We start from the raw sequence: 22,257 nt of genomic DNA on the forward strand, positions 1-22,257 counted from the left end.
TGGGATTTAGCCAGCTCTTAGTCACACTTGTACTGTCTTATATTACTGAGGTTGTTTTTGGTGATGGTAGTAGTACTAAATAACATGAAAATGGATAGTATAATATCTGCATTTTGTCTTGAATTTGTTTCCAAGTCACTCGATAAAATAATATTTATTTCGACATTTATTATTTATTGATAAAATGTACATATTAGGACAACCTTTTAAGAGTTAATTTCTCTTGTGGTTACTCATTAATGATTCCTATGGATGTGTAGAGATCTAAAAACATCATCTTAGAGTGAGAAATAGAGAAACTGAAGATACAGGATCATAAATTGGAAGTAACAGCAAGAAATGCAAACTGAAAGGTTAACTCAAAGTAAAGGATAATGTGTAGATATTATCCCATGAGAAAGTTATTTTCAATTATTATTCTATGCTAGAACCTTAATGCACATCAGCATGCATTAGACATATATTAAGAGCCCCCCCCCCCCCCCCATCTCTATTCACAGAACTTGTTTCCACTAGCAGACAATTATAGTTGCCAGCTCATTTGTTTGGTGCTACTTAGTATTCTCTATGTCTGATGCATGTAGATTTGCTTACAGGAGTTGGCTATTATACTTGTATGCTTTGTAGTTGATGCTTTAGAATATGTTTTAATCAGACTTGCCCACTCTCCCTAATTCTGCATAGATCTCCCGCATCCTGCCACTAGTGAAGTGGGCAGGATGTGGTCCTCCATGATGTGAGTCACTGCAAACTGCGTAATGTAGGCTTTACCACCTGGGTCATATTGATGCAGTTGCGCAAATTTATCGTTGGGGCGGTACAAAAATGAAGATTCCCTGCCCCCCCCCCCCCCCTCCGTCTTCACACTTAACCATCCCTCCAGGATATGTACAGATTTTAGTGTTAATTAACATTTTAAGTTAAAAAGTACTTGGATATACTCATGCTGTATATTTTGCTCAAGGGGTACTTATGTGGCATTATTAACCATAATGGGTCTGGTGACTCCCCAGTCATTGTCTCCTGTCCATGTACTAGGATACCTCATTCCTATCCTTAATTCTGCTGGAACCATACTCAAGAAGGGCACTGGGAGTAGGTATTGCAATTATCATAACAAGAGCTCAGTGTCACGGTTAGCTTATGGAAAATTGATCCCTATGCTCTGCTGGACATGGCTTAGCCCACCCACAGGCACGGAGTCTAACAGGCAGGTGGTTTTCACCAGGAACCCCCACAAGGAGGTATGGATTTAGCGGCACCAAACCTGCAGGTCACGGTCCTGTGAGTGGGTGAACAGCAGAACGGTGTGGAGGAGCCAGATAACACGGGTAGAAACAAATGAGGCACAAGGAGAATAGATGTCCTGTGGTACAATGAGGAAAAGCAGAGGCTGTCACAATGGTGTATCTAATGGTGATTGGTAGAGATACTGCAACAGCGGGAGTACAGCACTGGAGTATGCTGAGCACACACGGGAAAGCAGAGGTAGCTGGGGGAGAACAGCCAATGAGTCACCAAGACAGTTGCGGCTCACAGTGATAGCGGTTAGAGAACTGGAGCTGTCACGATAAAGTACATGAGAGATGGTATAGAAGTACTAGAGCAGCAATAGTTCAGTACAGCAGGAGACTGATAGCAGACTGAAGTAGTGGGGGTAACTCGTAGTAACAGCTGATGAGTCACAGGTGTAGTAGCAGCTCTGAGTGGTAGCGATGAGAGAACTGAAGCTGTCGCGATGAAGTACACTGGGGATGGTAGTAGCAGTGCTGGAGCAGCAATGGTTCAACACAGCAGGAGACTGAGAGCAGACTGGAACACAGGCAAACCACGAGGAGAACAGGAACCAGAATCACAGGCTACAGGAAGTGAGCTTGAAGAACAGGCATCAGACAGGTGAATCCAGGAGGTTTAAATAGTGCTCCAGAAGTGCTTAGCCAATGAAAAAGAGGGAGGAGGTCCTGAAGTGCAATAGGCTTGCACCTGCACAGATCTGAATATAGCTGAATGAATGAATGAATTTAGTCTGATGCTAGAACATGGCAGTTTCCAGATAAATTAAATTCGGGTAACGGGACAGGTACTACTTGCGGGACCGAAGCGTTACAGTACCACCCCCTTTAAAAGTGGCCACTGGACACTTAGACGAAGTCTTCCGTGGAAACTTAGCATGGAACTTTCGGAGCAGAGGTGGAGCATGGATGTCGGAAGCGTTGACCCAAGAGCGTTCTTCGGGGCCAAAGCCCTTCCACTCTATCAAGTATTTGGTGGTACCTCTGGAAACCTTGGTATGCAGGATCTGTGTGATTTCAAATTCTTGTTGCTGAGAAAATTTGGGAACAGCAGAAGTGGAAACTGGAACGGAGAACCTGTTGATGATGAGTGGTTTGAGAAGATAAACATGGAATGAGTCAGAGATATGAAGGGAAGCGGGCAGCTGAAGTTTATATGATACTGGATTGATGAAGTATTTTATAGGGTCCAATGAAACGAGGAGCAAACTTCATGGATAGTACTTTGAGACGAATATTTTGTGTCGATAGCCAGAGCTTGTCTCCCACCTTGAGTGCTGGAACTGCTTGGCGCCTCTTGTTCGCAAAGGTTTTATAGCGTGAGGAGGTCCTTTTAAGATTAGCAACTACTTTGGTCCATATGGTGGAAAAGCTGCGAATAGTATCTTCAACAGCCCGGACATGGGTGGGTGGGAGAGGAGAAAACCTGGGAAGCAGCGGATGAAGTCCAGTAACAATAAAGAATGGGGTAGCAGCAGTAGACTCATGGAAGAGGTTGTTATGTGCAAATTCGGCCCATGGCAGGAGGTCAACCCAATTGTCTTGAGAGGCGGAAGAAAATAGTCTGATGAATGTCTCCAGATCCTGATTTACCCTTTCAGTTTAGCCATTGGACTGTGGGTGATAAGCCGAGGAAAAATTGAGTTGTATACCAAGGGTTTTACAGAGGGTGCGCCAGAATTTCGAGGTAAATTGAACCCCTCTGTCGGATACAATTTCCATGGGACAACTGTGCAGACGAAAAATTTCTTTTATGAAGTGTTGAGCAAGAACTGATGAAGACGGCAGACTAGTGAGAGAAACAAAATGAGCCATCTTCGAGAAGCGATCCACAATGACCCAAATAGTATTACATCCTTTACTGTGTGGAAGGTCAGTAACGAAGTCCATACTGATGCAAGTCCAGGGCTTGGTGGGTATGGACAATGGTTGTAATGGACCCATAGGACTTGCACGAGGACTTTTGTGTTGGGCACATACGTTACAAGCGGCTACAAAATCTTTGACATCTGGTCAAATAGAGGGCCACCAGTAAGAGCGAGAAACTAATTTGTAGGTCTTGAGAAACCCTGCGTGTCCGGAGAATCTGGAGGCGTGACACCAGTGGAGCAGTTTTTTCCAAAGAGAGACGGGAACAAATGTTTTCCCAGGAGGAGGAGAGTTGGTCATAGTGAGTCCTATTAAACATTTAGGATCCAGGATGGGACGACTGAGAGGAAGGTCAGAAATCAGATCAGAACTGAAGGCCCTGGAAAGTGCATCTGCTTTTTTATTAAGATGGCCTGGTTTGAAGGTTACGTGGAGGTTGAAACGGGAGAACAGGGACCAACGAGCATGGAGATGATTTCAGTAGGAGAACAGTAATTAATGGAGAGTAGAGAGGTTATTCCTGCAGTGGCTATTTAAATGTATTGTAGGGGACCAAGATATCATTACAGCAAGATAGAGGTTACAGCAGTCTGGACAGTATGTAACAAAAATTGCTTTGTAGTACAATTTTTCTTTTTATTTCTGAAAGAGTAATCAGGGAAAGAAAACACAGAAGAAATAATAAGATTTTTATATATCCGATAAATCCTTTTATCTTAGTCCACTGGGAAACATTGGGGTATAGTGTAGGGACCAGTCATGTGGACACTTTAAGACATCCTAGAAGTTCACCGTAGCTCTACCCCCTCTATACCACTCTCTCGATAGGCTTTCAATTTATGTTTAACCCTGAAGAGGCTCAAACATCAGCGATCGTGGGTGGGCAGTACACCATCATGCCAATTTCTTATCAACAGACTTGGCGACTGGACGCCTAGCAGACGAAACAAAGGAGAGAAACCTGGGCATCTTAGCTTTTGGTACATTAACAGGAAGGAAAGCACTCTTTCCTCCTGTCGCCTAACTAATAATATTGTCTAGCTATGGCCCAAACACAACACCCACAGAAAAAGGGACTGACTCAAGAGTCTTCTTAGACTCTATATCAGCTTCCAACGACTAAAGCCAGAGAGTCCAACAAGCGAAAATCACAGAGCCAAATATCCATGCCCCAATCAATCCATTGTCCAGGACCACCTCTCCCAGATACTCCATAGCTCCCTGAATCTGCTCCGCCAACAGGAGCAATTCAGATCATGAATTGCCAGTTAAGAAGCCCTCAGAAAGCTGCTCGGACATGCATTTCACAACCTTGGTTACTCAAGCAGTGGCCAAAGTGGGCCTTAAGGAGGCTCCTGCTGTCCCAAAAAAAGTACTTAAGTTTGCCCTCGACCTTATGGTTCACACCATCCTTAAGCATGGCTGCATTGGGACTTGGGATGGTACTTGTCTTGGACAACAGTGCTAGAGGTGCACCCACCTTAGGAGGTGTTTCGCATTTACCAATATCCTCAGAGGGAAGAAGTAAACAGAACTGTAAACTACAGGAAATCCTGGGACTTCCGGTCTGGCAAGTTACGAACCTCATCCAGCTGAAGAAAAAGGACAAAAACATGCGCTTTTCAACCTCCGCTTAAACAGAGAAGGATTTGCAGTCTCAGGGACTTCTATCTCTGGGATGTCTAACACCTGGTGCACAGCATGCATCAGCTCCTTCACCCCCTGACAGTAAGTGGTGACTTCATGCCCAAAGCAGGAGTCCTACAAATCTAGCACTCCCTATGGGGAGAACAGTCACGAGTCTGGCTCATTCTCAGGTTGGGGTGTCACCACAATCCTGCACTTACACTTAGCGAATTCCAACAACCTCTCCAAAATGGAGGAAACCAAAACTAGAAAAGAGCTTCAACTGGAACAGGTAAACTTCGTCATATAAGTTACCCCAGCCATAGCCCTCGAGTATCAACCCCCAATCTGGCATAAGCACATATAGAGGAAAAAATAGAAGAACAGACAGAAGCAGCACACAATCACAAAAAAAGTGAGCCTGCAAGGCAGCCCTAGAGCCCAATAAATATTTGGGACTAACCACTTAGTAAAATCCAAAAAAACCTATTATCTTTAGAGGAACAGGGAAAAGGAGTTCTGTCTGGTGATCGCACACATGAAGTGACAGACCACTGGATAGAAGGTGCAGGGAAAGGAAAAGGCACCACCCCCAGAAATGCATTGGTAGCTGTTCAAAAGGACGCACCCTCCACCAGTCCAGTGCCTATTGGGGTCTTGCATATACCCAGTATCCCCCACCTGACCCAGGCACCTTAACGAAACATGAGGCGTGCCCCAACACTAAGATACCCAATTCCTCTGGCTTGCAGCAACTTGTTAAACCTATCTTCCAGAACTGCAGTGTGAAAGGTTAACACTCACAGTCCTGCCGTCATACTGAGCACTGTGAAGCAATCACTGCCTGGGAACCCCTGTAGTGACTATGGCCGGTTCCTGCGGAGGAATCCAGCATTGTGAGTGGGGGCATTAGCGTAAGCATCACCTCATTACCTCCGATCTCCTGCTTTGGAGACCACCCCAGTAATACAAAAATATGTCCTGCCACACTGGGCACTTAATCTAAACTGAAGGCCTAACAGTAAAGTGGTATAGAGCAGGAGTGTCAGTGAACTTCTAGGATGTCTTAAATTGCTCTTTCGTCTGGTCCAATGGTTTCTGGTGTTCCGCAATCAATGCCTGAAGAATATCAAAATTTAAAAGTAATGGATAAGTGAGAAGGCTGAAGTAAGCCACCTAAAAAAAGGGTGTAGAAAACTGGATGTTTTGTTATTTTTATGAGAAAATTGAGATAAGAATTTTATGTACGGTGTTGTGACAAAAGCAATTATACTCATGGCTTGTAATGATAATATCTGAGTAAAATGTGACTAGATACAGTATTTTAACAAAACAAAACCACAACATATATGGCAATAACGGTCTCTGTATTATCTCATTTGGTAGTAAGGCTCTCTCTCCTCCTCTTTCAAATTTCAAATAAAAGGTGTCTCTTTTCATTGTGAAGTGATGTGAGGGAAAAGCTGGCAGGCAGCAGTGAGACATGATTGTGGGCAGGGGACCTGTGAGGGGAAAGGATAATGAGCACGTTATGGGGAATATCAATGAAAAGCTGGTGAGTGTTATATGGGTATTGTTGGTTGAAGAGGGAGTGTGTTGGGAAGAGGTTTCAATCACACATATCCAATGTGCCAGAGCAGCCTCAATCACACATGCTCCCCCAGTGCCAGAGCAGCCTCAATCACACATGCTCCCCCAGTGCCAGAGCAGCCTCAAACACACATGCTCCCCCTACGTCCAGCACTTTTAGTCACATATGTTTGAGTCACACAAGCTAGCTCCCTGTCACATTACCCCTTCCTCTTAACTTTTTCTACATGAGTGACTCCAGGAACAGACAAAAATGCTACAGCGCTGGCACTGACTAGTCTCCCATAGAATCCAGCAGCCCGCCTTCACTGTGTATCATGTGACCGTCACATGATCCCATGATGTGAGTGACGTGGAAAGGTACCTAAGCTTCCATAAACGTGGACCGTAAGTAAGATCCCGAAACCGGAAGTATGTGTCCGAAAACCGGAAGTGGTTGCCTGCGGTCCACTTACTGAGTTGCAGCCGCAGCAGACATGCACAGCAGGCGTGGGGAGGATCCGGACTATGATGGGAGGCATAAGGACCCGGTAAGGCAGCGCAAGGAGGCGGGATAAGTATCATCTCATACCTCAACCACTCAGTGGCGAATTTCAGTGCAGGGTGCCTTAAGGGCAGTCAGAATCGCAGCAGCTCTGGGGGTGCCTGGTGCATTTAGACACCACACTGGGTGGAAATATTTGGATAATGAGCCCCAGAAGATGGTATCTAGGGGACCCAGGTCACAGAGCTTCAGGTCCAGGCGTTTGCACTAGATTGTCCGCTTTAGTGGTGCAGGGACTGATGTGAATGACCACTACAGGTGGTCAGGTGTCCATGGATCAACATGCTGGAGAATTCTTAAGGGCTCATTCACACCTGAAAATGACATAAACAGTGGAATGACGTGTTTCTCATGTGCTTGTTCCAACCATTTCTTTCTAACATTTTAATACTACATTTAAAATTTAGATATTATATACTTTTAAGGGTATGTTATGTGTTCCTGTTTGATTTGCTTTACTTAAAATTCCACTGTCACAAGGGAAGAAACCCAAAATTTTGTTTTTGTTCTACTGTTGAATCAAATGTGTTAATTATTGGAGACGTTCCCTTTAATGTATGAATTATAAGCTAAATGCTTTAAAAAAAAAAAGACATGCTGTCATTGTGTCTTAATACTTTATCTGCCATAGAATAGATTGTTAAAATTAAATCGCATGTTTAGTTATTTGCCAAGTATTCTAAAACAGCAACCATAATTGCAGTATATTTTACAGATTTTTTGTTTCATTTATAAAGGGGACAATATATCTGTTCCGGAAAACACAACGTTCTCTTTTGGGAAAATTAACTCAGGAGTTTCGACTGGTGGCAGCAGACCGTAGAGTAAGTAGACCCTAAGACCCTTATTTTGAAGACCCAGGCTTTTGGTGTGTGGTTTAGACCTGTTATACAAAGCTTAAAATCTCTGAGATACTGTTAAAATATTGTATTTTTCACTGGTCTAATAGTTTTAATAGCCCCAAAGCCATAGAAAAAAAAGTTTGACGTATGTTTCCAGCGCTGTGATTTTGTCCATTAAGTAATCTAATTGCATATTTGAAGTAAACATGATTTCTAATTCTGACTGGTAGCAAATTATACAGGCTCATGAAAAGTGCACTATACACATTCATTTGCTTTGCGTTGGTGGCCCAGTCACTCTGAGTGTGATCACTACAGTTTCAACAACTTGAAAATAGAAATAATTTTGTTCTAAAGCGCTCTCCTTGGCAGTACATGCTAAAACTAGATGTACTATGGACATGTGTAGTCATATTGCTTTAAATATAGAGACCAATGATTTCTCTTCACAGCATTTACAGCTGCATTGACTGTAGCTCAGGTTGCTAGTACAACAGACACACAGTAAACTGAATTAATAACTTGTCAGATATCTACACATAAGTGCATTGTGTATACAGTGTGGTTTAGCCATATTGATTCCATGCATGTCACACTGACAATCCAACAGTTATTGAGATCATGGACCCTGATGCAAACTGCCTTAACATAGTCTTTACATTGGTCATTCACAGGTAAAACATCATTGTAGCGTACACAGTGTGATGACTAGACTATGACTCTATTAAAGTAATTTGACACCTCTATGAAGGTGTATATTGAAATGTTTCTGTTTCGAGTCCTACCCCCAGAACCCTCCTCTCTTTATTTGCTTTCAAACTACTTGAGCAACTTATGTACAACGTTTATCTCCTCTCACTACGTTTTCGAATCTCTGGAAATGAGCTTCCACCGCCAACATTCCACTGAGACTGTCCTCGCAAAAGTGATCAATGTTCTACTTCAGCAAAGTCTAAGGGTCACTTTTCCATACTTGTCCTTCTGGACCTCTCTGCTGCTTTAAGCATGGTTGATCACCCTCTTCTCCTGGACACCCTTCAATGTATTGGCTTTCGTGACACGGTTCTTTCTTGGTTCACTTCTTACCTATCGAACCAGTCCTTTAATGTCTTAGCCTCTGGCACACACTGCATTCCCGCTATCTTTGGGTCCACAAAGGCTCTGTTCTTGTCCTATGTTTTTCTCACTGTAACCTCTTCTCTTGGGGAACTAATGTGCTCATTTAGCCTCCAGTACCACCTCTATGCTGATGACACCCAAATCTACTTCTTCCGTGACCTTTCCCCTTCTGAATTATCTTGTGTAATCAATTATCTCGCTGCTATCTTCACATAGATGTCCCAATGCAACCTAGGGCTAGGTACACACTGAAGAATTTTCCGACCGACATGTTTTCTCACACGATTGTACCAACGACTGAAGTTCCGATCAGTCAGGTGATCCATACACACTGATACAATTTACCTTCAGATATGTTCTCTTCTGGTCCTCTAGTCTTCAGAGAATGACAGCACAATATTCATTCATTCTTGTCACACTGATTAAAACTGCCTTGTTATAGCTATCCACATATCCTAACGAATTTCATTTACTTCTGTGACTTTGAAACGCAATATTCTGTCTCTGAACAACCAAATTAATTATTCTTCTACACCACTCTCTACATTTTTTTCACCAGGACATTCATTGCTAGCATCGGCTGAAAAGAGCCAGACCTTGTAAACTCTATGGAGATCGTGAGCATGAGTGTATACACACTACATGATCGTTAGGTGATTGGTCGGAAAATATTAAACAGTACTGCCGACAATCGAAACTTTGGAATGACTTTCGGCCGTCGTGTCACTATACACACTAACCCGACTTCCAACCGAACAGACATATATTGGCTGATTTGCCTGATTTTTGGACAAAAATGCTCCAGTGTGTACCTAGCCTAAATATCAACCTTCCCAAAACAGAGGTCATAGTGGTCCGTAACACCACTATGTCCTCGTTCTTCCAAACCCTCTTCCTTGGTGTTATAATTGCCGTATGTTTTATTCTTCGTATCGTGTCTCACACGTTCCTGTCATCTTCGAATACGCCCATTTCTTCCCAATGATGCCACCAAAACTCTTATCTGTCTATCCATATCTTATTTATTTATATATCTCGTCTTGACTACTGCAGCCTCCTACTATCTGGCACATCCCTACTAAAATCCATTTTAAATGCCACAAGAATTCCGATGGTCTTCTCTCGCCACTCCATATCAACCGTACCACTCTGCAAATCTTTACACTGACTCCCTGTGTCCTCCATGATCCAATTCAAATTACTCACCCTTACTTACAAAGCCTTCAACACCACCACCTATTCATACATCTGAAATCTAATATCAAAACACTCTCTCGCTGGCCCTCTTGACTCTACATCTGTCTCATCCCATCAAATGCTCCCACAGTTTTCAAATATTTAAGCACTCTCCGATAGCCCATCTCTTTATTAGAGCTTATGCTACTCTCACTATACTACCCACACCAAAGCAGCCTTACAACTGGCCGAAACTCCACTCTGAGTCAAATTAGCTCCTCTTGTTTCAGCTATGCCCTTTTCCAGTTAGACTGTCGCCAATTCCTGCCATTTGTTTTCGTGCTTGCATTTATTTTGTCGAGTTTGTATCTTCCTAGAAGGTGCGGTAATATCAACCATTTATTTAAACTGATCGGTCTAATTCACAACAATATTTAAGCATTTGCCTGTTGCAAATAAATGTTTAAAAAAAAAAAAAGTGAATTAGCCATTTTTATACAAGGTAGTGAATTTAAATAATGCTCTGCCTGTCATATTGTTTAAACCGTATTCTGCTTTCTGTTTTCAGTCATGGAAGATTTTGCTGTTTGGTGCAATAAATTTAGTTTGCACAGGATTCTTGCTCACATGGTGCAGTTCTACAAACAGTATGGGTATGTGATTATTTAGATAGTTATTTGTGTCTGTTTAACTTGAACTTCTCCTAACAGAAGTGCGTGTGGTTCAAGGGTCAAACCAATACTCACCTTCTGAAAAACCTCCTAAAGTACAGGTATTCTTGTTCAAAACTTTTCCCTAGTTTCCAAACCTTCAAGAGTTTCCTAAACAGTCACCACAGGCAAGTTTATCAAATTCCCGAACAATCTACTTAATCTTGGCTATTCTGCCTAATTCCCACCCCGCTGCACAGTTCAATCACAATTTTCTATACTACTCAAACAACCTACTGAGCTTCCAAACCAACATTGCAGTGTGCGTGATCTGGGGATGGACCAATAGACACTGTGTGACACTTAACCTAATGTATCACTGTTCCAATAGATTGTATGCCTACAAGCAGGGCCCTCTTACCTCTGTTTAATACCCAGTCTTGTTTTATTACTACTTTGTCCCCATTCCCAGTGTTGCTGAGTATACTGGTACTATATAAATAAATGTGAATAATAATGTATAAGGATGCCCCTATAAGATATCTGATTACATGCACCTAATCTAAAACATTGTGATATGAGTTATTTCTTTTTCAGCTCTAACTGCTTATACCTACCTGACCATCTTTGACCTCTTCAGGTAAATCAAATATTGTTAAAAAATAAATAAATAATTGTTTGTGTTTTCTTTTTATTTACATAAAAAATGATTTAACTTTTTATTTATTTGTAACAGTGAAAATAGTATAGGTTTCCCTCTTCCTCCCTACTAATCTCCAATTATTGGGGCTCATGCTGAGTTGGGCATATTCCTGTTAGTTTAGTGTATATTATGCAAAATTTTACTGCAAATTCTCTTATAAATAGTGTACTTCTAAGTTTGTATGGAGATTTGGTGCATCTTCTTATTACGCTTGGGGAGGGAACTGGGGTGCAAACGTAGAGTACAGTAGGGGTGTGTTCACGTAACTGCAAACTGAGTCAGACCCACACAGAGACGTAGATACACCTGTCCGTAGCCATATCACTTGCAGGTGCCTGAGGACTGGTGCAAATATATGTAGATGATGACTGTGCCAGCACTGGTAGCCACTTCTAAATTCACCTCTGGTGCTGATAGTGCTTCATGTATTGCTTGTTCCTATATTATGTGTGCTAGTTAGGTGTATGTTAGCCGGAATTATTAGACACAACAAAGGTTGTCCCTCCGGTACTATAGGTTTTTATTTAAAAATGTGTTTCTTGCGTTTATCTCCTGAGATCTGGTGCGCTCGGGAGCAACAACATGTGAAACCGGTTCTATTTGCGTTAATTGTGCTGCCGCCTCTCCCCTATTTGCTGTGTATGGTGTTTAATAGCTGTGTTTAGGAAGCCTAGCTCCGTATTCTGGCTCAAAAGATGGTTCCTACGATGAATTTATAGTGGGGTTGAATGTGGTAAGGTGTCAGTCACTCTGCATGCTTATTTACAGGGAACAAACAAAACTACACTCCCATAATATATCCTTACCCGCTTACACCTAGCCAGTCTGCAGGCAGCTCATCCACCTGTGCATGCATGTATTATGTCATTACTTGTTGTTATGCCTTCAGAACACTATGATGTCTATTAATATTCTTTGTTGTTCAGCATTTCCTACAACAGTGTTGTCTAACCTGTGACACTCCAGGTGTTGTGAAACTACAATTCCCAGCATGCTTTGTCAATATATAGTAGCTTATTACTGGAAGGGTATGCTGGGACCTGTAGTTTCACAGCACCTGGAGTGTCACAGTTTAGCCAACACTGTCCTACAATAATGAGAAAATACTAATATACACACTTGATGCAAAAAAAGTTTTTAATCTCCTTTTGAGCATGCATTACATGAATTTAATTATTAGATGATGTTGGTGCAGTTACAGAACATTCGCAATGCACTAATGTATTGATTTAGTTGTAAGTGTATCTGGCGCATACTCGTCATGTGATACCTCTGACTGAGCATATGGGTGTAAGTTCGCTATTTTTATGTGCATTTGATTTGAGCAGGGTTTTTTATATGCATATGTGTTCATCTCTGCATTCAGGCCCATTGTAAGAAGGTGAAGGGTTATTGTTTTCACTTTGACGATCAGCCTGCAAAGATTTGCAATGGCCTTTAATACTAAACCAATGTTTTGTCTATTTTTTCTAGTATAATAACGTGTTTGATAAGCTATTGGGTAATGATGAAAAAACACAGTCCAACATATTCTTTTGGGTATGTATTTATTACTTTAATGTATATGAATTTGGGGGCATGATAGACTTTTACATGCAGGTATCGCCATTACCTATAAGGTTCTCCTTCTTGATAACAATGATGTTTCTGAATATTCCCACTTCTTAAAGTGCACCCCAACTTACATACAGCCATGTTTTTTGTCTAAATCAAAATGGCTTCCTCCATTATGCTTTGCAGGGTGCACTTTCAACAGTGATTTTCTTTTTTTCCTTTTCTTTTCTTACATGGCGGACTCAGTGTTCTCCCCAGAAAAACTTGTAAGCCAGGTTTCATCAAGAAGTAGCTAGGTGGGGACCTTTCTAAATAATAGTTGAAATCCTGACCTTATATTGAGAAGTTATTAATAACGGCGCTTCTCCTTGAAATGTGAACCTGCTGCTAGAATAAAAAATAAGAGTAGTATGTATAAATTCCCAGCGCATGGATCACTGACGTGAAATGGGACATAGGATCTTGCACATACACATGAAACCATTATGTTTATGCTCTTCTATTGAAGATATATAGGTGTGGAGCATTTTAAAAAGGATTGAACTCTTACCCTATTCTTTCCCTGTTAGACGTAGCATGAACTCCTCCACATCGTCTCCCAATATGTATATGGAACTCTTTCCAGGGGAGATCTTCTTAGAGGGATAAAGGGTAGTCCAAAAGAAAAGAGTGTCTTGATCCTGTTTCTTCCGCGTCCTCCTCCATCCGTGCATGGAACGCAGACCGACGGGTACTTCCTGCTTCTACGGGTACCAATTGTCCTCAGACAACCTACATTCAAAGCGATGCTAACCGACGCGTTTCGTCCTAAAAAGGACTTTCTCAAGGATAGGTATTACTTCCCTTTGATGTTCTTTTTATAGTAAAATTTTTATATTTATTTAACCTCCAGATTAACATTTTATATATTCTTCTTTTCTTCTTAGAGGCCCAGTTGTGAGCAGCTTTTTCATAATCAAAGTCTATAGGATATGGTCCCTCTAGTGAAATCGGCATCAGATTATTTTAGTGTGCTTTGCTTCATGCAATTCCTTAAACAGGTTTTAATTCGTTTTAGCGTAGAAAATCCTCTTTCGCATTCAGCTGGGCTTACAGGTATGGTCAGTCCAATAGAAGCTAGTTTTGTTAAATTTGGAAAAGATTCTTTGAGCTTAGAGGTTGTTGAAATTGCGTTATTTGTTTTGAATCTAGTTTTTTGTAGGGCAATTTTGATGCAACTGCCCATTGTAGGTTACTATTTTCATAGATTAAGATTGCAGGACTTCCATTTTTAGAATAATGCTCAAAATAAATCTAACATGCTCTATTTTGGCTATCTGTATCGAAAATAACTGGTTAATAACTGTGCCTATGTATTTACCATAGATATTAGTCTTAAAACCAGTAGCATTAGCATCAAAGCAATTTATGTGAAGGTCTTACCATTCACCAGCAAGATGTAGATGGATATTTTTAAAATGAGTAGCAGGTGTTTTTTTTTTTTTAATTCCATAATGCATAGTTTTGTAGATTCTAAGATGGGGTCTATTTCTGTTAAATTGACATCTTGCCTTTGCCAAACTTTAGACAAATGAGGCAGCACATCTGAACGCATCATAAGTGAAGCTGTGGAATTGTATGTTCTCATATATTTGCTTAAGCTTTCAGCTGTGAAATCGCTTCGTTCATTGGAATCTTGGCCGAGTCACTGTGCCGAGTAGCAGGCGGGTTTTGCAGGGCAGAGAGCCCGACAAAGCGTGGGGAGAACACTGGGTATTTTGTTTTACTGAGCAGGAAATACTCTAAACATCTATATTGTGTAGCAATTGAAAATCATTTTCACATCTCCTATTTTGTTTTGGCTTTCTCCTGTCTTATGATTGGACATAACCACCTTTCAACCATATATTTACAAATAATTGTCCTAAAAAGCAAGATGACATCTTGTCATTGTGTTGCAGGTTTGAACGGTTAGAAGTACTCGCAGTTTTTGCCTCCACGGTTCTGGCCCAACTCGGTGCACTCTTTATACTGAAAGAAAGGTAGATGATTCAAATGAACATGTCATAATGTTGATGCCAGTCGTGATCTCAGCAGTGTGACTTATTTATAACCATCTTTAAAGAGTTTACTTACACATTAACTAGGTAATATGAATGTGTGAACCCAGCCTATAAGTTTATTTATTGTGTTTTTTTTCTGTTGTTATTCTTAACATTTTGTCTAGTAAAATATTAAAGCACGACTAAATTAAGTCACTAAGCCTAATGGAGCTTTTGGCATTTACACACAGTGAAGGCAGCCATTTTGTGCTGAACCGTTCTGTACACTAGAGGTCAATAACGTCACGATTATGTTTCATATGCATGTTATGTTTAATATCCTTGGTCGTCAAGAGATGGCAGCACTATATTGTATTTTGTGCAATACTTGTGGTGTAAGACTTAACTGACTTGCTTGATTGAAGTTGTGTTGAATGACAAAGGAAGATCCCCTTTCCCCCCCCCCCCCCCCAACACACACACAGAACATGTTTAATATGGGCATTCTATTTTATTTTCTAGCGCTGAAAGATTTTTGGAGCAGCCTGAGATACACACGTAGGTGTTTTTGTCTATTTTCTTCTAAACCTATTACTGTATACTTATAAATACTTGTAAATACCAGTGCTAGCATCCGACATTGCGACTAATGTCCAGTTTGGGCATATTCATAGTTTGACATCATTCGTAGTTTGGCTCATTTGTGGCAAGCAGTGGGATCACTTTTGGCATGCCTGGGACCTTTAATGCAGTTGGTAGATGGGCTGACAGCGGTGATCTGCTGTCACCTTTGAATTACATCTAACTACATGCATTGTTATAGTTAGTACCTTTTCAGAAAGCAATCCCTGACTGTAAAATGTTAGTATAAAACATGTGAATAACAAGAATAATATCTTCCTTATTCCAGAGGTCGTCTGCTTGTGGGAACGTTTGTGGCCCTATTTTTCAACCTACTTACCATGCTTTCTGTTAAAAATAAGCCATTTGCCTACGTTTCAGAAGGTATGTTTTTTTTATTTTTATTTGTTTCTATGTGCAATGGGTACACAATGAGTCTGAACACAGGCTGAAAAAAAGCTCTTCAACAATTGTAATATATTCAGACTTGCATACAAGGTACTACTTTGCTATAATTAAGTTTCTGTATTTTTCACCTCTTGGGGAATGCTATTTATGATGCTTCGTTTCTCAGTAGTATTACAGTTCAGTGTTGATTCCTGCACCCAGAGTTCACCAGCAATGTGCAGAGATAATAAATTGTAATGATGACAGGAGTTTTATTGGCCCATGGCCAATGGTGGAAATAAAAGGAGGAAGCTTAATAGATGAGAAATAGGATGAATAACTTAACTGACAAATGTTCAGGTAGAAAAGAGGTGACTGGGGGTACTGGAGTGTGTATTTGTATTTTGGTTAGTGTATTGCATTTGGATTGAGTGGTGTTGGGGGGTATGTCATGTCTATAGACAGGGTTGTGTTTACATTAATACTCTGCTTTTAATGTGTGTGTTCATAATATATATTAGAACCATTATTGACCATCTTTATCCCAAAAAAATCTTTTCTTTCCTGCCATTGGGGGGACACTGCGAGACATTGGGGTATAGTAGGTGGTCATGAGTTCTTGTCACTTTAACTGTTAAATCCTTGGACTCCTCCCCTGCTATGCCCCTCCTCTCCAGAGAGATCCTCAGTTTTTTCAGTCACTGGAGTACAGGCTCCTGCCTATACTCAGTTTAGTTATAGTTATCATGTTTTTATTTTATCCTTTATAGGTGCAGCGCGGGATCCTAGTAGCCCAGCAGAGTGAGCAGGACTTGGCTCTACACACTCTGGATCCCAGCGCAGGTAGGTGAAGCCTAGCGCTCATGTTACCAGCACCTCTGCCGGCAGTCATTCATTAGGGGCCATTACTTTATTAGGAGATGACATTTAATGGACAAGTGTTGGTGCAGACTGGAGGACATATTCGAGCTGGCACAGTTTGAGTCATAAGCAGCACCGGCGGTGAGTAAGGCGGCAGCAGCCTCTCCTTCCCCGTAGAGACCTCTGACCGGCAGCTTTGCTCCTCTAGACAACGAGCAGAGGGAGAGTACAATGCAGGGCAGAAGCAGCGCTCACACTCGTTGAGGTGAGCGGCTGCTCTGCCGGACAAAAGCGCTGGGCACACTGCAGGAGGAAAGCGCTGGCACAGTTGACTTCTCCGCGGTTTTCACTCCTGGCGGCCATTGGAGGATGGCGCCAGCGAGTACTCGGGAGGCAGAGAGTGACACAGCAGGAAGGGGAGGAGTGAAAGCGCTCCTTCCGGCGCGGGCATAGGAGACTGGCCGCCATTACAGCGTGTAGCTCTGCATTTATACCAAGCCTTTGCTCTGCCTCTCTTCTCCCGGAAAGAATCTAGATGCCCTAATCGCTACACTGTCATTAGTGAGCATTGGGGGGGATTGTATATTGTGGGATTGTATGATCTTGTGAGTTATTTCTGTTAAAAGAGACTTTCACAGACAGTACTATTTTGAACTTGCTTTTATTTGGAGTGGTGCTCTTTCAGAGACTGCCTAGCACAGATCTCTTCTGTTTTGTCGCCTTAAGTTGTCTGCATTACTTTTAAGAATTATTTTAAGAAGCAGAACAATGGCGGAGAAGGGGACAGCAAAAGGCAAGGGTGCTTCTGTGCCTGCTGCAATGCATTTTGCCTGTTCAAAATGTAACAATAAACTTTCGGTTGCCCACACAGACCGAGACGCCCTTTGCTCAGCTTGTACTGCGGATGCTCAGAGGCGTGGCTATTCAGCCCAGGAAGGATCCTCTGCAATGGTGGAACCGCCCTGGATGCGGTCCTTTTCTTCGGCTATGGAGAAAATGACGGCCGTGATGCTGCAGGCAATAGAGGCACGTGACAACACTACCACACTTACACTTGCAGGCAGCCAGTCTGTCGAGAATGCTTCCACATCACAGGCAGGGTCCACTCACGGAGAAGATAGGCCAGTATCTATTCCCCAGAGGGGTAAGAGAGCCGTTACTGAGGCAGATCTGGAAATAGATAAGCTTTCTGATTACTCATCAGCCGAGGAAGGTGAGGTAGATATTGACCCTGAAGGGGAGGCTATTTATAATACTGACTCTGGTTCCACAAGTCTGGATAGTCTTATTTTGGGTATCAGACATGCCTTAGGGTTAGCTGACCCGGAACCCCTAGCACCTAAGGGTATATCCTTGTTTAAAAGACCTAAGGCACAGTTAGCTTTTTTCCCGCATTCCCCAGAAATGTTGGAGATTATTTCTGAAGCTTGGCGCAAGCCAAATAAACAGTTTATGATGCCGGAAAAGTTTAAGTCCCTTTATCCGCTGCCTCCCGAGGATACAGTGAAATGGGAGACTTTGCCTAAGGTGGACACCCCGGTAGCCCGGTTAGCTTCATCTTCAGCTATACTTGTCCAAGAGAGGATAACCCTTAAGGATTACATTGATAAGAAGTGTGATCTGGCTCTTCGCTCAGCTTATACCGCTGTGGGAAGTATGTTTAGGCCTAATATGGCTGTAGCATGGGCCAACAAGACCGTACAGTTATGGATGGAGGCTTTGATAAGGGGCCTTAGAGATAACACTCTGCGTACACAGCTAGTTGATCTAGCAGAGCATGTACTTGAAACTTCGGAGTACTTAGCGAACGCTGCCATGGATGCAGTTTCGGTAAATGCTAAGGCCTCGGCTCTGATTATAGCAGCTCGTCGTAACCTATGGTTACGAACGTGGTCGGTAGACGCAGACTCTAAGAGAGCTTTAGAAAATTTACCTTTTTGATGGGCTAACTCTGTTCGGGGCGGAGCTCGAAAGGGTTATTCAGGAGACCACGGGTAGTAAGAGTACGGCTCTACCTACGGTTTCAAGCAGACCCCGTCGGTAGATTTTGTTCCTTTCGGAGTTTTCCCCGAGGGGGAGGTGCCCTTAGTAGAGGGCATCCCTCAGCGTCTAGATCTTCATTAGAGGCAGAGGAGGTAGAGGTTCGGCAAGGAGAGGTTCTGCTCGTCCAGCGGACAAGCCCTCCGTGTGACTTAGTTCTCCAGGGGGCGCATCTGGTGGGGGCACGACTTCTTCAATTCAGGGATCAGTGTTGGAAATCCACGACGGATCTCTGGGTCCGAGGAGTTGTGTCCCGGGGCTATGTAATAGATCTAGCCCACTCCCGCTCCCCCCCCCCCCCCCCCCCCCCCATTCTGGAACTCAGAGCAGTGTACAATACTCTGATAGGTGCACAGGAATTTCTAAGGGGAAAACCTCTTCAAATTCAGTCCGACAACGCCACCACGGTAGCGTACATAAATCATCAGGGGGGCACTCGCAACGTGGCCGCTATGTGAGAGGCCAAACGCATACTAGCGTGGGTGGAACATCAGGTCCCGAGGATTTCAGCCACCCACATTTTGTGGGTGAAGAACTGGGAAGTGGACTTCCTCAGCAGACACACCCTTCATCCCGGGGAATGGGCTCTAAACAGTCAGGTATTCTCCCTGCTGGTGGAGTGGTGGGGTTGTCCGGAGATAGACCTGATGGCGTCCAGTCTGAACCATCAGGTGCCGCGCTACGGTGCAAGAGCACGAGACCCAGTGGCAGAAATAGTAGATGCCATGTCAGCTCCTTGGCAGTATCAGATGGTGTACATTTTCCCTCCCATCCCAATGATTGCGCGGGTGCTAAAGAAGGTGAAGAGGGAGAAAGTTCCCGCAATCTTCATAGCTCCATTCTGGCCACGCAGAGCGTGGTTCTCAGATCTGCGGTTGTTAGCAGGAGCTCCTGCATTTCGGCTTCCCATGCAGGCAAATCGTCTGGTTCAGGGTCCATTCCTTTACCAAGGTTTGGATCAGCTGGCTTTGACGGCCTGTCTGTTCAAACCCTAATACTTAAGGCTAAGGGTTTCTCGCAAAAAGTCACAAACACCATGATTAGGGCCAGGAAGCCTGCGTCATCTTCCATTTATTATAGAGTATGGAAGACATACATTGTATGGTGTGAGTCTAGGGGTCTTCATTCCTCAAGATTTAAGATTTCCTGTGTCCTGGAATTTCTTCAGGACGGGGTTCAGAAGGGGTTGCGGCTTAGTTCCCTCAAGGGGCAGGTATCCGCCCTTTCTGTCTATTTTCCGAAAAAGATTGCTGAGTATGCAGATATCAAGACTTTCCTACAGGGGGTGTTGCGTTTACAACCTCCTTTTTGTCATCCTGTGGAGCCTTGGGACCTCAATGTGGTTCTTCGGGCTCTTTCCAAGCATCCGTTTGAGCCGTTACAGTCTGTTGACTTAAGGTAGCTTACGTGGAAAACAGTGTTTTTGTTGGCCATAGCTTCAGCACGAAGAGTGTCTGAGCTTGGGGCACTTCGCTGTGACCCTCCTTTTCTTATTTTTCATGCAGACAGGGCAAGCCATCTTTTGTCCCTAAAGTGGTTTCTAGATTCCACCTAAATCAGGAAATTGTTGTCCCTGCTTTTAAGGCAAAGAGGGACTCTTCAGAAGGGTCTATGCAGTACTTGGATGTGGTGCGAGCTCTACAGGTTTATGTAGATCGTACAGCGCAGGTTAGAAAGACCAGAGATCTTTTAATTTTATATGACGCAAATAAAAGAGGCTGGCCTGCTTCAAAGCCGTCAATTGCTAGGTGGATTACGTCCACGATTCGTGAGGCTTATGTTTCAGCTTCTCTAGCCGTTCCGCAGACTTTAAGGGCACATTCTACTAGGGCAGTGGGTGCCTCCTTGGCGGCTAGGCACTGCGCGTCGGCAGAACAGTTGTGTAGAGCGGCGACTTGGTCTTCCGTCCACACATTTACTAAATTCTATAGACTTAAGGGCTTTGCATCGGCTGATGCAAGCTTTGGTCGCAGGATTACGTGCAGCTGGTCCAGAGCATTCCCACCCTTGAGGAAGCTTTGGTATATCCCCAATGTCTTGCAGTGTCCCCCAATGGCAGGAAAGAGAAAAGGGGATTTTTACCGTAAAATCCGTTTCTCTGACTCCATTGGGGGACACTGCGCACCCTCCCTTGCTCTGTATATAGTTCTGTGTGTGAAAATTTTGATTATGGTTCTTTATTTTTAAGACCTGTCTAGGTTATGTTACCTCCTTAAGTTCACTCTTGGTTAGTCAAAACTGAGGATCTCTCTGGAGAGGAGGGGCATAGCAGGGGAGGAGTCCAAGGATTTAACAGTTAAAGTGACAAGAACTCATGACCACCTACTATACCCCAATGTCTCGCAGTGTCCCCCAATGGAGTCAGAGAAACGGATTTTACGGTGAGTAAAAATCCCCTTATTTACTCAATTTATCTCTAAATGAAAAGGGGGGGGGGGGGGGGGCTTCCTTTGGAGCGTTTGGCCTGGAATGGTACCATACTATTACTAGTCCATTAGTATATGTAGTAAGTTATTCCAGGTCACTAAGTGTTTTCTTTATCTTACAGCTGCTAGCACAAGCTGGCTTCAGGAACATGTTGCAGATCTGAGCCGAAGGTAGGTTCATTTTGTTGACTGCTAGATTAAACAAAATATAATGACTAGAATTACATGAAATGCTGAAATTTCATCTCTTATTTGGTACCTAATTGATTTTTTTTTTTTTTTTTCTTTAAAGTAAAACACAAATGTATTCTGGCTATGGACTAAAATCTGGAACCTGGGAATGAAAGGTTCAAAAGTCTAATAGAATTACCACTATGCTACTACAATTATCGCTTTTACTTATTTCTAGACTCTAGAGACTAAGGCATTTCAAAATGCCTTAGTCTCTAGACTCCATTATTCTGTCCTTTCCCTGCACAGTGGCTTAGTGGTTAGCATTTCTGCCTCACAGCACTGGGATCGTGAGTTAAATTCTCGACCATGGCCTTATCTCTGGAGTTTGTATGTTCTCCCCATGTTTGTTTGGGTTTCCTCCCACAATCCAAAAACATACCAGTAGGTTAATTGGCTGTTATCAAATTGACCCTAGTCTCTTTATGTATGTTAGGGAATTTAGACTGTAAGCTTTTCTGGGGCAGGGACTGATGTTAGTGCTTTCTCTGTACTGTGCTGCGGCATTAGTGGCGCTATTTAAATAGATGAGGACGATGAAATGTCCAAATTGCATTCCACCATTGTTCATTCTAAATCAGGCCTGTCCAACCTACGGCCCTCCAGATGTTGTGAAACTACAAGTCCCAGCATGCCCTTCCAGCTATCAACAGGTTGTCTACTGGCAAAGCATGCTGGGGCTTGTAGTTTCACAACACCTGGAGG

General features: G+C 42.9%; 1 protein-coding gene across 3 annotated transcripts in view; it reads left to right on the forward strand.

Moving 5' to 3' along the window:
• Positions 1–6,762: 6,762 nt before the first annotated feature.
• The window catches only part of SLC30A6 (solute carrier family 30 member 6), a 31,940-nt gene continuing 16,445 nt past the window's right edge, over positions 6,763–22,257 (forward strand). Inside the window, exons 1-9 of one of the 3 annotated variants that reach the window (XM_075203707.1) lie at positions 6,763–6,907; positions 7,659–7,745; positions 10,627–10,711; positions 11,306–11,348; positions 12,885–12,950; positions 14,906–14,986; positions 15,509–15,544; positions 15,897–15,991; positions 21,444–21,492. In XM_075203707.1, the coding sequence (XP_075059808.1) occupies positions 6,854–6,907; positions 7,659–7,745; positions 10,627–10,711; positions 11,306–11,348; positions 12,885–12,950; positions 14,906–14,986; positions 15,509–15,544; positions 15,897–15,991; positions 21,444–21,492 (596 nt within the window). In that variant the 5' untranslated portion in view covers positions 6,763–6,853. Of the gene's footprint in view, positions 6,908–7,658; positions 7,746–10,626; positions 10,712–11,305; positions 11,349–12,884; positions 12,951–13,611; positions 13,798–13,891; positions 14,061–14,905; positions 14,987–15,508; positions 15,545–15,896; positions 15,992–21,443; positions 21,493–22,257 lie in introns of those variants that run through there. The other 2 variants (XM_075203709.1, XM_075203708.1) reach the window with 2 other exon arrangements.

The sequence above is a fragment of the Mixophyes fleayi genome, chromosome 3 (genome assembly GCF_038048845.1).
Source record: "Mixophyes fleayi isolate aMixFle1 chromosome 3, aMixFle1.hap1, whole genome shotgun sequence".
Classification (NCBI taxonomy): Eukaryota; Metazoa; Chordata; class Amphibia; order Anura; family Limnodynastidae; genus Mixophyes; species Mixophyes fleayi.